Source organism: Miniopterus natalensis, chromosome 3, assembly GCF_054644295.1.
Source record: "Miniopterus natalensis isolate mMinNat1 chromosome 3, mMinNat1.hap1, whole genome shotgun sequence".
Classification (NCBI taxonomy): domain Eukaryota; kingdom Metazoa; phylum Chordata; class Mammalia; order Chiroptera; family Miniopteridae; genus Miniopterus; species Miniopterus natalensis.
The window spans coordinates 66,045,413-66,062,105 of NC_142083.1; the positions used below are offsets into that span (position 1 = coordinate 66,045,413).

Below are 16,693 nucleotides of genomic sequence, written 5' to 3' on the forward strand. Positions count from 1 at the left end.
GAGTGTGGAACTCAGGGGTCAAATGCCATAAGGCAGAAGTGCACAAATGGCTAAGAGAGCGAGTTGCTGCTTTAGGGTCCAGCTTTCAGCCAAAGGACTGCTCTTTGGAGTTTTAGTCTTGAGTTACAGAGAGACTTCCCTTGCTCTGCCTGAACACTGAAATAAAACTCTCAGAGTTCTAAGAACCACAGCTGTCTGCCAGGCATCTCCAGTGATAGCTTCTCTTCGCTTCCCAAACGCAGTTTGCACCAAATCACAGTCCTGTTCCCTCCAAAAGCTGCTCTTCTCCCACTATTCCTTCTTCTGATGAATGGCCTACCATAACCTAGATTCTCAAGCCAGAAATACGGGGGTTATTTCAGTTGTTCCTCCCTCACATCCACATCCAATTAATTACAAAGACCTGACTCCATTTCCAAAAATATCTTCAAATTTTCCTGCTTCAACATTTCCAGACTTACTTCTGACCTCCATAATTTTCTGACCTCCATTAATTTTTCTTGTCAACCTCCAGTCAATCTTCAATAATAGCACAAAGTGATCTTTCCACAATATAAATGTGTTCCCTGGAGTAATCTTGCTAAAAATCATTCTCAGTACTATATTAAAACATGTAAATGTGATCTGACCGGCTCTGCTTGCTTCTGTGGCCTACCCTCCCCCATTCCCCCCCCCCCCAGTCTAGTTAGTATTTTCATTGCCTGTAGTGTCCTCCTTTATTTGCAGAATTCACTTCGTATAGTACTTTGTGCGTCATCTCCTTTGGAAAGTTTTCCCTTTTCTCCCCAGCAGGGATAGGGTCCGTTTATTTTGGCATAATGTGCTAACTTGTACACATCTGTCACAAGTCTTATCAGGCTGCAGTTATTAAAGGCTTACCATTTGACTTTGAATAACTCTGGAGGACCTTACTGTTCATCTGTAAACTTGTGCTTAATAAATGTTGAATGAATTACATCATAGGACTCTTATCAATATACAAAACCAAAAATCACTTAGGAGCACTGGTTGAAATATTTTTTTGTCCTGAGGTTCTATTTTGGGGGGTCAGTGTGGGGGTCCGCGACTATGCATTTTTGACAGTTCCCAGATGATTTTCATGCAGGAGGTCCAGGGATTACATTCTGAGAAATCTTTACCCATTGGTAAGGGTGCAATTCCTTCTTATGTGCTATTTTGAAAGCGTCCTATTTCTCTGGGCTAGCTCCTAAATCCCGAAAACGCTTGTTGAGTGAATGACAAAGCAACACGTGAATGAACAACCTCAAGGTGCCAAGTCAGCCATTTTACCACACAGGCCCCAGGACCCCCTATAACTACTCTGAGAGGCAGAAAGGGCTCTGCAAGCCCAGCCTCCCGGGCAGGCTCGGCCCCGGCTGGAGGCACGCTGGACTACATTTCCCAGAGGGCCGAGGGCGTCCGCGCAGGCGCACTTGGAAAACTACGGCGTCCGTCTCCTTCCCAGAAACTGGCAGGTCACTCCCACCCCGCCTATGCTGCCGGTCTCCTGCCCGTCCCGCAGTCTGAGCTCGGGAGGTTCTGCTCGTGTGTGTCGTTGCCGGCCGGATTCATGGGATCGCCACTGAGATTCGACGGGCGGGTGGTTGTGGTCACCGGCGCAGGGGGAGGTGAGCGCGCGAGGGCCGGAGGGCGAGCGTCGCCCCTCGCTCCCACGCGCGAGCCCTGCGTTTTGGGCCTGAGGATCGCGCGCAGTCGCAGCTGCGGTGTCAGCGTGGGGGGCAGCGGGCTGCGGTGAGGGGTGGGCGAAGGGACTTGGGGGGCGGGGTGGGAGGACCTGGAACAGCTGTTGTCGGGGCTCCGAGTCGGCCGCGGAGGGAGAGGTGGGGCTGGCAGCCTCGCGTGGGGAGCCGGAAGCACCCCGTCCCAGGGTCAGGTGCAGCCCGCGCACTGGTCTCCGCCCGTGGCCGCCTCCCACGGCCCGGGTCTGGCGCGGGCGGAGGCGGGGCTGCGCTGCGGGTGCGGACCGAGGCTCAAGTCCCAGGCTGACGCCCCTCCGCGCGCCAATCGCCACGGCTCCTGCCCGTAGACTTTCCTGGGCCTCTCTGGTCCTTGGAAGGTTGGGAAAGGCGACTGGCGCTGCAGTCACCCCCAGAGGAGTAGGGCTGTTTGTTATCAGTTGCTTGCCTTTGGAAAGTTTGTTATTTAGTGTTTCTTTTCCTCTGTCGGATGGTTTTGGGCTCTCTGATTTTTAGTTCTCCAGAGGCCCGCCTTTAGGGAGGGCACCTGAGAGGCCTCCTCGAGTTTGCATGCTTATCAAAGTCAAGCACTCTGCACTAGTTCCCACGTAACCCGTGGTTTCAGTTACCCTTGGCCCCAAAATATTAAATGGAGCGTTCCAGAAATAAACTTCTTAAGTTTTAAATCATTCACTGAGTAGTGTGATGAAATCTTGAGCAGTCCCTTTCTGTCCAGTTCTGGATGTGAATCACCCCTTTTTACAGTGTACGTGTTTTTATGATAAAGGTAGATCACTGGCGTATCTTTTGCTAGAATTGTATAGTTTGGTTTTAAGTTGAGACAATTCTCTGGTTAACTTAAGAGACCTACCCATCCCTTTCATATGATGGTTTTCTACTCTGTTACCATAATTCTGTGTGTTCTGGTCATGAATATTTATCTAAAAACCCCGTGTTTAGAACAGGTGCTTCAGCCTTGATCTGATAAAATATCAGAAGGCTTGAGTTATGTTGGCTAAGTGCTCTCTTATTCAAAGTGGATTAAATTTTTAAATAAATTATTTGATGATATCTTTAGTTTATATTTTGGGTTCTTTTTAGAACAGTCTGCTACTTTAGCCATCTCAATTTTTTATTTGTATTCTTATTTATCAATTTAAATTTGCACTACCAATTAAATTTATCAACTAATTTAAATTAAAAAGCATGTACGTGCCAAAACAGTTTACACAATACAAAAGTAAGCCTTCCACCTCTGGTTGCTAGTCACACAGTTCTGGTCCCCAAAGGTACATACTAATTGCCAGTGTCTTATATATTTTTCCTGAGATATTCTGTTCCTATAAAACTTATATAGGTATATATTCATTTTTGGTTGTGACTTACACCTTGTATCTTTGAGTTAGAATTAAATATTTAATTACTACTTAATTAAGAATTAAATATGTGTTTGGTGATTATGTCATTAAAGTTCAGTACAGGATATAGAAATCACTATATATTTGAAGCAGGAAAGGATTTAACTCAGCCATTTATATTTCAGGCTGTTCCTCTTGGAATGACTTGTGGAACAATACAGAACTGGTCCATTAGGGGCCACAACCTGTGAGGCTGCCATTTGAACTGATGCAGCCCAAATAGTCATTGAGTACCAGGCATGTAGAAAATGGAAGCTGCTATCTGGATTTAGGGTGCTCGATCAAGAAGTAGCTGCTACAACCACTGTTTCTTAATACCTAGGAAGCGTCAAGAAATCAGCTTCTTAACTAGCAGCGAAAGCTAGAAGTCACAGTAAAGTGGTTTCTGCCTCATTTCCACTTTGCAGATTTCTTGCAAATGCATTTAGTGGTGGAATCCAATTCACATCTAGAATCCTAGCAACTAGGTAGAATGGTAGGAAATGATAGGTAGAATAGGTGGAAAATACAATTTTAAGCTTTCTAACCTCTGCAAGTAGAAGAGGGTGAAACACAGGTTGAGAGTACTAATGAAGACATTGTAATGCAATTAATTGCTCACCACTTACTTTAAAATGGGGATTGAATTGAGTGGGCCAAAAAAATTAAATTGTGCTAACATTTGCTCAACTTTCTGATTGTTTTTTCATTAGGACTGGGCCGAGCCTATGCTCTGGCTTTTGCAGAAAGAGGTGCATCAGTTGTTGGTAAGTTGGTATTTTTTTCTTTTTAATCAGTAGCTAGTAGCTAAAGTACTATAGTCTTCACAAGCCATCCATGTTTGTCTTCACATCAAATAATTTGTCAAGGTCAAATTTATTACTGATTTTTTATTCTGCCAGCAAGAATTTTTTCCCCCTTGAGGCTGACTTTATAACTTACTTTTTAAAGAAATTATTGCATTTGGTATATTGTGGGTTTTAATTTTTTGAGATACAAGGCTCATGCAAGATAAATCTCTCAGTGTAAATATATTGGTAACAGTAAGAAATAAATGCATTTTGAGAACTGGCAGTTTAGAGTGAGGAATCCAAAGTATTTTTTTTAAATCTCTTATATCAAAAATTTTCAAATGGAAGCTTTTTACAACAGTTTTTTAAGTTTCTAATTGAAGGGTTAGTTGCTTGAGTTTTATTATGAAGGGTGAATTGGAAGGTTCTGCATTGAAGGACCTCAAAGGTTTTCATAATCTAAATGGTTTGGACTGGCCTGATGTACTTGGTGGTTGGTGGGGATACAGGAGCAGATTTGTCTATAGCCAATTCTTTGTGGGGAATAACTGAATGAGTGCTCAGTGCAGGGTAGGTGGGTAGGGTAGATGTTATAGCCCAATATTTATTAGTGTTTTTTCTGGGATAAAATTGTTGGCCCATGATGACTTCCCAACCCCAGTTTTCCTATATCTTATTAGGGAATACATAGAGACAAATTTCCCTTAATTTGTTTATGGAGACATAATAAAAGAGCAAGCAACCAAATTTTGGCATTAAATATACTTTTCTTCCTCAGTGGGAATGTGTAACTTATCTTTGTGGAAAGGACACAGAGACTTTGAGTGTTTCTTGTTTAAGGTCATAGCCCATGTCTGTTAATCCAGTCAGTGTGCTTCTTGTGGCAAGGACACATTTTGACATTGTTATATTTGGCTAGGGGATGTATGGTTAGGTCCTCTTTGCCAGATTTTCCGAAGAATATTTAATGTCATGGCCTTATGACACATATTGTTACTGGTTTTGTTTTCCTTTTTTTTAATATTGCAGTTTATTTCTTAATATTTTTACCTTATAATTATTTATTTTCATCTTTTCCATTGAATTCTCTAAGTGCAAGGACCTTGTTTTATCTTCTGTATCTTGTAAAGGACCAAGAATATTGCTTTTGGCAAAGAAGGTACTTTGTTCATTGGTTCCTTTAATTGTTTGATATAGATTTTTTTAGGGGGGCAGGGGCTGGTGTGTCTTTGAGATTGGTTGAATAAATTTCTATTTTTCTTTTTGTTATGACTAAGATATAATTTTAGGTTATAAACTTGTTTTATGAAAAGTTTATAGCAACATGTTTTTGTGGGGATCAGTTTTCCTGTATTTGTGACCTTCATTAAATTCTGATTAGGAGTTTTTGAGTTCTAAGAAAAAGGTAAACAGGGACATTGCGTCTCTTTATTTTATCATTGCCTTAGAGATGGTATTGCAGCAGGTGCTGGTGAATGTCCAAGAAGGTAGAAATTTGTGTCTTGGAAAAATATTTGCCAAACTTGGCCGAGGGAGCCAGATTTAGTTTAGTTTAGGGGAGAAGTCAATGTACGTGAAACTTCTGGTTATTGATTTGTACTGCTTTTTAGTCTGACCTAACTGTAAACTTCCTAGGCCCTGAATGGGTTGAGCTGTTTCCTAACCATCACTACTCTCTACTTCAGCTTTTTAAAACATAGATACCCTGCTTCTAGATTGCATCACATACTCTAACATTTCTCCTGTAAATTTTTGTTCTGCTCAGCAATTTTTTTTTTTTTACCTGAGTAAGCAAAATATAGTAAAGAGGAATAAACAAACCTAGGATGTTATGACATCAGAGGATCTTGTTTGTGGAAAAGTGATTAATCAGAAAAATCGATAACTAGCTCAGAGGCCAGTAAGAAGTAAAATGTTAATTTTTGCTAGCTTATGCTGGCTTAAAAAACACATTTAAATAGTTTACAATAATAAAGGCTTATTTCATGCCATGTGACCTTTCACTTTGTATTCAGTTATCTATCTACTCTGTGTGTCTTCCTAATTTCAGGATCCCAGTTGAAGGAGCAGATTCTGTCTGGGACATTGCTATTCTTGGGACAGAGGGAAAACAACAGTGGAGCCACTGGTGGCTCTGAAAGCTGTTCAGAAGTGGCATGCAACTTCCACTCACATTTCATTGGCCAAAGAAAATCACTTAGCCAACCCCAAAGTTAAGGGCATCACTTTAGATATTCTCCAACTTCATGTTAATATGATTGCTATGTTTTATATTCTATATGTAAACCATTATGGGAGATTTAAATCTGGATGTAAGAACTCCTAAGCTTTAGCTGGATGTTGTAACAAGGGACATTTGGTTTTGTATAAATGACATCTTTTAGAAAGTGTTTGCACAAATCTGTAGAAAATACTGGAAATGGAATAGTTTTGAGGTTTCCTCAGTAGGCGAGCCATACTGTTTTCTGAAACAAAGTTTTATCGTGAGGGCAGGAACACAATGATTGAAGTATTCCAGAGAGAAGAACGTTTTCTTTGACAGTAGGAAAGGCAGGAAGTTCTCTGTTCTTGAACTGGAGAAGTAACACCTTTGAGTAACTGAAGTTACAGTTTTTATGTTGTTTTTTTAAAAATTTATCTTTATTGTTGAAAGTATTACAGATATCCCCCCTTTTTTTCCTCATTGATCCCCGCCACCCCACATACGAGAGCCCCCAGGCCTTCACCACCCTATTATCTGTGTCCATTGGTTATGCATATATGCATATAAATTCTTTGATTAATCTCTCCCCACCCACTCTCCCACCCCTGCCTTCCCACTGAGATCCATCAGTCTGTTCCATGCTTCTGTGTCTCTGGATCTGTTTTGTTCCTCAGTCTATTTTGTTTGTTAGATTCTACATATGAGTGAGATCATGTGAAACTGAATCAGGAAGAATCAGAAAGCCTGAATAGGCTAATAACAACTGATGAAATTGAAGCAGTAATAAAAAAACTGGCAGTGAACAAAAAAGCCCTGGTCCGGACGGGCTTCACAGGGGAGCTTTCTAATTCTTGAAGTTGTAGGGTTAGATAGTTTACTAAAAATTTTTCTTGCTTTTTGAGGTAGGCCTGCAGTGCTATGAACTTCTTCCCTCTTAAGACTGCTTTCACTGTGACCCATAGATTTGGGATTGTTGTGTGTTCATTTCCTCTTGTTTTCAGGAAGTTTTTGATTTCTTTCTTGATCTTATTGGTAACCCATTCATTGTTTAATAATATGTTATTTAGCCTCCATGTGTTTGGATGTTTTTGAGTGTTTTTACTGTAGTTGATTTCTAATTTCATGCCCTTGTGATCTGAGATGCTTGATATTTCAGTCTTCTTGAACTTGTAGAGACTTGTTTTGTGTCGTAATGTGTGGTGTCTTTGAGAATGACCCATGTGCACTTGAGAGGAAAGTATATTCTGCAGCTTTGGGGTGAAATGTTATGTAAATATCAATTAAGTCCATCTGATCTAGTGTGCCATTTAGAGTCACAGTTTCTGTGTTGACTTTTTGTCTGGAAGATCTATCCAGTGAAGTCAGTGGGGTGTTAAAGTCCATGATTGTATTACTGTTGATCTCTCCCTTAAAGTCCTTAAGGTTATTATTGATAGATCCTTATTTATTGCCCTTTTAATTCTTTATGCCATGTTTCTCTATTTCTTCTTCTTATTACAGTAGTCCCTTTAACATTTCCTGCAATGCTGGTTTGGTGATGATAAACTCCTTTAGCCTTTTTTTTTTTTGTCTGGGAAGCTCTTTATTTCACCATTTATTTTGCATGATAGCCTTGCTGGATAGAGTATTTTTGCCTTCAGATCCTTGTTTAGCATTACCTTGACTACTTCATGCCATTCCCTTCTGGCTGTTAAGTTTCTGATAAGTCAGCTGACAGCGTTATGGAAGCTCCTTTGTAGGTAACAGATTGCTTTACTCTTGCTGCCTTTAAGATTTTTCTCCTTGTCTTGAATTTTTGGCATTCTAATTATGATGTGTCTGGGCATGGTCCTCTTTGGATTCTTCTTGCTTGGGACTCTCTGTGCCTCCTGAACTTGTGTGGCTTTTTCCTTCACCAGGTTAGGGAAGTTTTCTGCCATTATTTCTTCAAACAGGCTCTCTAACCCTTGCTTACTTTGGCCCTCCTCTGGCACTCCTATGATGCAAATATTGTTACTTTTTATGTTGTCCTACAGCTCCCTTATACTGTCCTGTTTTTCAATTGTTTTTTCTTTTTGGGTCTCTGATTGAGTGATTTTTTCCTACCCTGTCTTCTAATTTGTTGATCTGATCCTCAGCTTTCTCTATTCTGCTTTTTATTCCTTCCAATGTATTTTTTATTTCTGCTATGTCATTCTTAATTTCCTTCATAGTTTTCATATCTTTTTTTCATGGTGTTGAGCATCCTTACAATCAGTATTCTGAACTCTATCTCTGAGAGATTGCTTATCTCCATTTCATTTAGCCTCTTTTATTGGAGACTTCTCTTGTTCTTTCATTTGGGGCTTGTTTTTTTATCTCTCCATTTTTGCTGCCTACTTGGGTTTGTTTCTATGTATTAGATAGGCCCGCTAGGACTCTCAGTCTTTTTGGACAGTCTCTGGTGCAAGCCAATGTCAGACGCTGTTTGTGACTGGCCCTGAGTACCCTGTTTGGAGCTATCAACAACCCATGGCTTGAGGTTGCCTCTGCTGAGGCTGGGTGTGTTTGGACAATACCAAGATGCACACCAAAGTCTGCTTTTCCAAGGCCCTGGTCCAGAAGCAGATCAGGCAAAGACTCAAGCACTCTGAGGTCTGCCTCTGCCTGTAGGCTGATTATTCTGATTCTCTTAATGAGTCTCAGGCTATAGAAACTCCATGGGGTATGGGGAGAGGTTTTCCAGCAGGATGGGGCAGTTGCTTCCCCCCCAGGCAAAAGCTGCTTGGAAGGTAAATGTCTGCTTTTGTAGAACGGGGGAATGACTAGGCATACCTCCAGTCCACGCTGCCCTCCCTCTGCTGTAGCCCAAGGTGAGTGGCTACACATGAAACTTTGTGCTTTGGCTCTTTAAGAAGGTCCCTGCAGTTCACCTGTCTCCCTGGCAGGCAGAAACCCTGTTGCTTTTCACAGTCAGAAGTTATGTGGGCATCTTTTTCAGTTCTGGTTCTCTTGACTGGGAAGCCCAGCCTGGGGTTTAGGCCACAGAGTCCTCAGTGGGAACCCCCCACAGCTGAGATAGCCTCTGGCCCTTCAGCTGCTGCCTGTGGGAGCCCAGACAGCCCTCTCTCACCTCCGCATTTCCTACCAGTCTCTATTCGGTCTCCACTTTTCCTCCTTGGTTATGAGGATGCTCCCCAGCTCGTCTTCAGTTGATTATTTGGGATGTTCTTCTACAGTTTAGTTGTAATTCCAGTTTGGCCCCAGGAGAATGTCAGAGTAGCTTTCACTTAGTCTCTCACCATCTTTAATCTTAAGTGTATGGTTTTAAGTCTGAAGTTACAGTTTTTAAAAGTAAGATTGACATGATTTTTTTTCTGTGCTGAAGTTACAGAATAACTGGTAAAGGTGAGTCTGAAGTTTCTGTGATCTGATCAGAGCCTGCGTTTTTAACTACTCTGATCTTGATACCCCAAAGGTGAATTGTAGTGGTGAAAGTGAATTGTTTTTGAAATTCTGTCAGGCTTCAAATCCTGACTCTACTACCTAATTATATGACCTCTCTGATTATAAGTAGCCACCTTGCCTAACTTCCAGGATTATGGTGGGGATTAAATGACACAAAAAATTAAAGGGAAAAGAGAGGAGCCAGTGCTAGGCAATGTGCTTATGAACTGACTTTGTCAAAGGTCTTGTTCACACAGACCTGAGGTCTTGTTTACACAAGGGGGATCCAGCCCCTTTTATGGAACATGTTTCTTTTACAGCTGCTTAGAGAAAAGGGTCTGCCTTAGGCCCTGGTGCATTCTCTTCAAATGTAAGCATAGTGCTTCACTTAGTAATCAAGACATATGTGCCAACTGAATGAATAAGTTAAATTTATATGACACAATAAGAAAGATTACAAGATATGGTAGGATTTGCTGATGTAGATTATAATGGAAAGGGAGGGATAGAGTGGCCATTTACTACGATAGAGAAGACTGAAGGTGGACCAGCTTGCAGAGAGGAGATATTCCTGTTAGACTTTCAGATGGATATACTAAGTAGAAGTGGGATATCAGACTCAGTAGTTGGGGGAACAGGTTGAAGCTATATAAATCCGAACATTCTCAGTTTATAGATGGTATTTTAAAGCCAGGAGACTGGATCTGAGTACCCAGATGGTGAATACAGATAAACCAGTGATTTTCAACCTTTTTCATCTCATGGCACACATAAACTAATTACTAAAATTCTGCGGCACACCAAAAATATATTTTTTGCTGACCTGACAAAAAAAAGAAGGTATAATTTTGATACATTCACACCACCAGATGACTATTGTGTTGGCTGTTGTCATTTTTGCATTGACAATCTAAGGGAAAAGAGGTCAGGGTCCCCGACTAAATAGTCAGCTATTGCATGTTTTAAAAATTCTTACAACATATTGGTTGAAAATTGCTGAGATAAACAGAAGTCCAAGGACTGAATTCTGGATAACTCAGTCTCTCATTTCCAGTTTCTTCTCCTTTTAAGAATACCTTTGCTGCCTTCTTATTGTTGAGACAAAGAAAATAAATTAAAAGGACCTAATTTAAGACACTGCTGTCTAAACTACTTATAGTAAATTGAAGCAGTAAAGTGAAGCCATCAAGTACTATTAATGCTCAGAGGTTACCTTTCTTTCTGAACTTTTCAATATAGGAATTTATGATTTGCAACACATACGACAAATAATTAAAATCTTTTATAAATAAAGGAGACTTAAAAATCTGTAAGAAGGACAAACACTCCAAAAATGTGATTTAAACAGGCAAAACAATAAATATAAATGGAGGATTCACAAATATATCACATTTTGGGATATTTTAATGATTTCAACTGAAAAGACTCTGTCCTTAACTATCATCATCTTACCATTTTTACTATCTATTTTAAAGCTATTTGAGTGAAGTGGTTGACTAATCATTTCCTCTATAGCTTCCCCAAACAAATATTATTATTTTTTTTAGTGGAAATAATTACCTTCTTTTTAGGATAACAGGAACTTGATTACAGCATTAGAGGAGCAGAGTGGCATTGTAGTAGGTCAAGGTCATTTCATACAGCCTTGGAGCCTGGGGCAAGTTGCCTAACCTTTCCCAAACTTGCCTCACCTGTTCATGCTAACCTCCTAAAAACCTGTGCGGAGGTCAGATTCAGGTCAAATTCAGCAGTGTACATAATGGTTCTTTGAAAATGCAAAGTAGACAAATACTGGTATAAGGTGGTAATGGTATTTTAAAAAATTATTTATTATTATTAACATTTTAGCCATACATTTAAGTGGTTAACAGTGTCACGTAATATGGATAGGTTTCCCTGTATACAATTGCAAAAGATCTTACTGTTTCTATCCAAGTCCTTTAGCATGTGACCAGCTTTTCTAGTTAAGATTGTAATCCCTATAATTCAGCTCTGGCGATAGTGGGATGATTGAATGGGGTCAGTGCTAATTTAATGCTCTCGAATGTAGAGACTTATCTTGAATAAATCTATTCTGATATTGTTTCACTGAACATTATTGATCTCAGTAAGTTATTCAGGCTTCAGTGCTTATCTGTGTGGTTGCACTTTGACCAATTTCCACTTGGGGGTGGTGTTTCATTGCGTAATTGAGTGATTCTTTATTTAAATATTGCATTTGCCAATTGGCTTTTCTTGCTTAGTTAAAAAGGGTCTTAAAAAACTGTTAGCTATATGTCTTAAAATCTTGATTTTTTTGCTGGTTGTTTCTTGGCATTTGCATGGAAATGAACAATTAATAGGAATTTAGTCGTGAACCTTACCACTTTTAAAAATTTTTTTTTATCTCTTGAGGGATAATGTAAGCCTTTTTTCATTATTTTGTGTGTTTGCAGTATTTTTTTACATGCAGTAAGACTGATAAGACTATATTTTTAGGAAAAATATATCCCAGTCCACATTTTGAAAATCTTATTTCCTTAAAAAAAAGTTGGGTACAAACACGTTGATTTAGCCAATTTTAAGTGTGGATAGGCATTTGCTTTTTCTCTGTATTATCTTTACCACTCAACCTCACTTGCGACTCTCATTCCAATCTAAGAAAAAAAAGCCATTCTTCAGAAGGAAAAAAAATGTATTTTTTCAGGTGTGGTAATCATAACTAATATTAAAAGACTTTAAAATTTAATATATGGCACCATGCCATTTATTATTTAATATTTTTTGTTATATTCTTAAAAAATCTATGTAATAACCCTACAAAATGATCATTTTCAATGCAAATTAATTTTTTGTCCCAAGTACTTTTCTTACACTATGTTTTTTCAATATTTGGAATTGATCTGAGTATCTTTTCATTAGTTTTTGCATGTTATTTCATAAATTTTACCTTAAATTACTGTGTAAATTTACTTTATTTGTCCCTAAAATTTAGACATGTTCTCCTTTATTTACTTTATGCTAAAATTTACTGTGCATTATGGTATTCATAGGTTATCAACTTTTAAAGATGTACCATTCTTTTTTTAAAAGATGTACAATTCTTATACATCTATGTGTTCCTTTAGATTTCCTTGCAAATAGTAAATGCTCAATTAATGTTCGTATCTATATAATTGGCTGTAGGCAGATGTTATGTAGTAGGTGTGGCCAGTTAAACATATAAAGATGGAGTCATGGTATAAATTAGTGACTGAACACATTAGTTCTATATGTAGTTTTGACCACTTTTAATAGTTTTGTTTCATCACAGACTATGGCATAGTTCTATGAAAATTTATAAGTTGCTTCTCTGTGTAATAGTTTAATATGCTTGTTCTCTATCACTTGTAAACAGAGGCTGTTCTGTAAACAGGCTTTCTTGGTAGAGAAGATACTTCACATTGTGTTTTTAACTTTTTTTTTTAAAACTGTGGTAAGAACACTTAATAATGAGGCCTACCTTCTTAACAAATTTCTAAGTGTACATTAGTTCCTCCTCATTCATGGTTTCACTTTCCACGATTTCAGTGACATACCTTCAACCACAGTCTGAAACTATTAAGCGGAAAATTCCAGAAATAAACATATGTCATTGTGTGTTGAATCTTAAAGTGATCTTTTGTTTTTTTTTTCTTTTTTTTCTTTCTTGCTAAAAATGTGTTGAGTCATGTTCTTTTCCTTTTTTACAAAGCAGAAGCATTGTAAAATTAAAACTTTTATCACAAATCTGTGTTTAAGTATTTTTACTGCTTCCTCATATCTCTATTTAAAGACAAAGAGGCATGTTTTGAATGTATACACCTCTGTGTGTTTAGTAAAATGGGGATGGGATAGGATGGAATTGGGCAGACGACTAAAGAAATACACTAATAATTTTATTTCAACTCATACTTTGAAGGTCTGGAAATGAATTCACGTTTGTTGTTTTTGCATTGCAGTGAATGACTTAGGAGGAGACTTCAAGGGAGTTGGTAAAGGCTCCTTAGCTGCTGATAAGGTTGTTGAAGAAATAAGAAGGAAAGGTGGAAAAGCAGTGGCCAACTATGGTATGGTATTTGAGAGAACTATACTAGCTTTAAAATTTTTCTTCAACTAATGCTATGGCACACATTGGTAATCACATTGATACCTTTCATTCCACTGCAGTTATGAAATTAGATTTTATCTAAGTCAGACAAAGCTCTTTGGGTACATATTTTATATAATATGTGAGAATTTTAAAAACTTTTGATGTAGATTATTTCATAAGTCTAACTTTTATTCTATTGCTTATTTAATTTTTTTTATTAATGAGCATGTGATATAATCGGTAAATTATGGTAGATGTGTATATGAATATGTCCTTTTTCTTAAAAGACCTGTTTTAGCTAAAAGGTCTTATGTATTTCTACAGAATAACACTAAATTCTTTTGACATTATTTAAAATTTTTTAAAAGTAATATCATATTAGAAGTGAAATGCCCCTTTTGTACCCGACCATCATATTCCATTATGCACGAGTAATCGTTGCTATATGTAACTTCTTATCTTTTTTTTTTTTTTTTAATATATCTATTGATTTCAGAGAGAGGAAAGGAGAGGGAGAGAAATAGAAACATCAATGATGAGAGTCATTGATCAGTGGCTTCCTGCACATCCTTGACTGGGGATCAAGCCCGCAACCCGGGCATGTGCCCTGACCAGGAATTGAACCCCGATCACCTGGATCCTAGGTCGATGCTCAACCGCTGAGCCACGCCTGGCCGGCTGTAACTTCTTATCTTGATAAATACTTAAGAGTCAAAGTTAGGCATTAAAATGAAGCCACAAGAAAAACAGCAAATACAACCTTTACATTTGACATATTGATTCTAGTAGTATTTGTAAGGAACCTTCTTGAATAGATTTAGTTTAAAGAGCTAGCACTTACTAATTTTTCTGAGAATTAGATTGATTTTATGGGCCAAGGATTAAATTAGATTACCAGTGACTTCATTTTGAAATTTTAGAGGAAAGGAGATAGGATTTGACTTATTTTGAGTGTTTGAGGGAATAATGAGACACAGGCATTTTAGTATCTTCTTTTCACATTAAGGATTTAGGAAAATGTTTTCATTTTTTATTTTATTAAATTGAGGGATTTTAAAAACCTACTTTATAACGGTAAAAATTCCAGACCCTTTCTCAGCCCCAGTTTTGATATGCAGCCTGTGTCAATCAGGATTCAGTCAGGAAACAGAAACCCCTCGAGGTTTTCCAGGGGTGAGGGTTTTAATACAGAGAATTAGAGGCTTACATAGCCATTGGAAGGGCTGGGCAGTGCATGTCCAGGAAACCGTCGGTGACTGTTCAGCCCGCAGCAGGTGGTAGATGTGCTGTCGGTCTTACATCTTCTCACAAGATTGCCTACATCTGCAGGCTTCTGCTTTTCCACTTTTTAGGTTATTATCTCTTTTATGCATATCTAACTCGGGACTATGTGTGTCCCAGGAAAGGGACTGTATTTCCTGGATCCTTCCCTGCCATTGCAGAGAATATAGAAAGAGACAGTGGTGATGTTGAGTTGACAGCTGACCATTTGACACATAACTCTGGATATAAGAGCCCTTCCCCTTGGCTGATTAGCAGAAAATAATGAAGCTGTACTATTTTGTCAAGCTTTATTTTTAGTGGTATTACAAAAACAGTAAGTTTATTTTCCATATGTAGTTTATATAGTGTTGAACATGCTTTTTCAAATTAAATATGTACCTTCTTCCCTCCCTCCCAAATTCTGATTTGTATTCTTAAGGGGAAGTGCCCATGAGGCTATTCAAAATTAAATATACAGTGTGGGGCAGGCTTACAGTTGTTCCTATGAAAAATAATACAGTAATTAATAAATAATAATGCAAGAATAAACTCTGTTTTACATATGCACAACTTGTAAACCCACTTTTGCCCCAGCTTGTATATTAAATAAATACTCAGCTTGTCATCTAGCCACATTTCAAGCACTCAGTAGCCACATGTGGTTAGTAGTTACAGCATTTGTGCAGAAATAGGACATTTTCATCTTCACATAAAGTGATATTGGACAGTATTTGCCAAGTATTTCTTACTTACCCCTTCTTTCCCCCTTTTTTGTAGGTTAAAGAATTATCTTAGGGGCTAAATTTCTTTTATAACATTAGATCGTCTATATTTTGATTTATTATGTGCCTGCAGTATAAATATATTTTTCTTGAACATGAGTTCTGTTGAGTGAATAGTATTTGTCATGTGCCTTGATCCATAGAATTTAGAAATTGCCCTGGCCAGGTAGCTCATTTGGTTAAAGCATTGTCCCGATACACTAAGGGTTATGGCTTTGATCCCCAATCAGGGCACATACAAGAATCTACTAATGAATGCATAAATAAGTGGAACAACAGATCAGTGTTTCTCTCTCTCTCTTTTCCCTTCTCCCCCCATTCCTCTTTCTAAAATCAATTTTAAAAAAAGAATTTAGAAATTATTTTGAGCCCAGCTGGCATGGCTCAGCGGTTGAGCATTGATCTATGATCCAGGAGATGGCTGTTCTATTCCCAGTCAGGGCACATGCCTGGGTTGTGGGCTTGATCTCCAGCAGGGGGCATGTAGGAGGCAGCTGATCAGTGATTCTCTCTCATCATTGATGTTTCTATCTCTCTCCCCCTCTCCCTCTCCCTCTCTCTGAATCAATAAATAAAAATATTTAAAAAATCATTTTGAGATATATTATTGAAGTTTTGTACTAATTTCCCTTTCCCTCAGATTCAGTGGAAGCAGGAGAGAAGGTTGTGAAGACAGCTCTGGATGCCTTTGGAAGAATAGGTGATGTTTCTTTGCATTTATGGCACTAACAGAACAGCTACTACCTTCCTAATAAAATATTTTTTATTTTACTTTTGTTTATTAAAAATTTCCTCTTTCTTGATAATCAGGTATTTAGATTTGTTTTACAAATTCATTACATAACCTACTTTAGTCTACAAAGGGTTTGAGGTGGGACAATTTTTATGTATATATGTGTTGTTTGTTTTATATTTTTCTGCACTTTAAGAGCTTTTAAATAACATAATCATTCTGTCAGTTTCCTTTTTATAATTATTTATACCCCAAATACATTTATAAAATAAAAAAAGAAACCAATATTTTGGCAATAGAGGACCCAGTGGAATCTTTTAGATAATTAAAAT

At 38.2% G+C, this 16,693-nt stretch overlaps 1 protein-coding gene across 1 annotated transcript in view; it reads left to right on the forward strand.

Moving 5' to 3' along the window:
• The first annotated feature begins 1,490 nt into the window (after positions 1-1,490).
• Positions 1,491-16,693, forward strand: part of HSD17B4 (hydroxysteroid 17-beta dehydrogenase 4) — a 67,505-nt gene continuing 52,302 nt past the window's right edge. The window contains exons 1-4 of the mRNA XM_016204610.2: positions 1,491-1,628; positions 3,808-3,861; positions 13,453-13,560; positions 16,269-16,328. Of these exons, the coding sequence (XP_016060096.1) occupies positions 1,571-1,628; positions 3,808-3,861; positions 13,453-13,560; positions 16,269-16,328 (280 nt within the window). The 5' untranslated portion in view covers positions 1,491-1,570. The remainder of the gene's footprint in view (positions 1,629-3,807; positions 3,862-13,452; positions 13,561-16,268; positions 16,329-16,693) is intronic.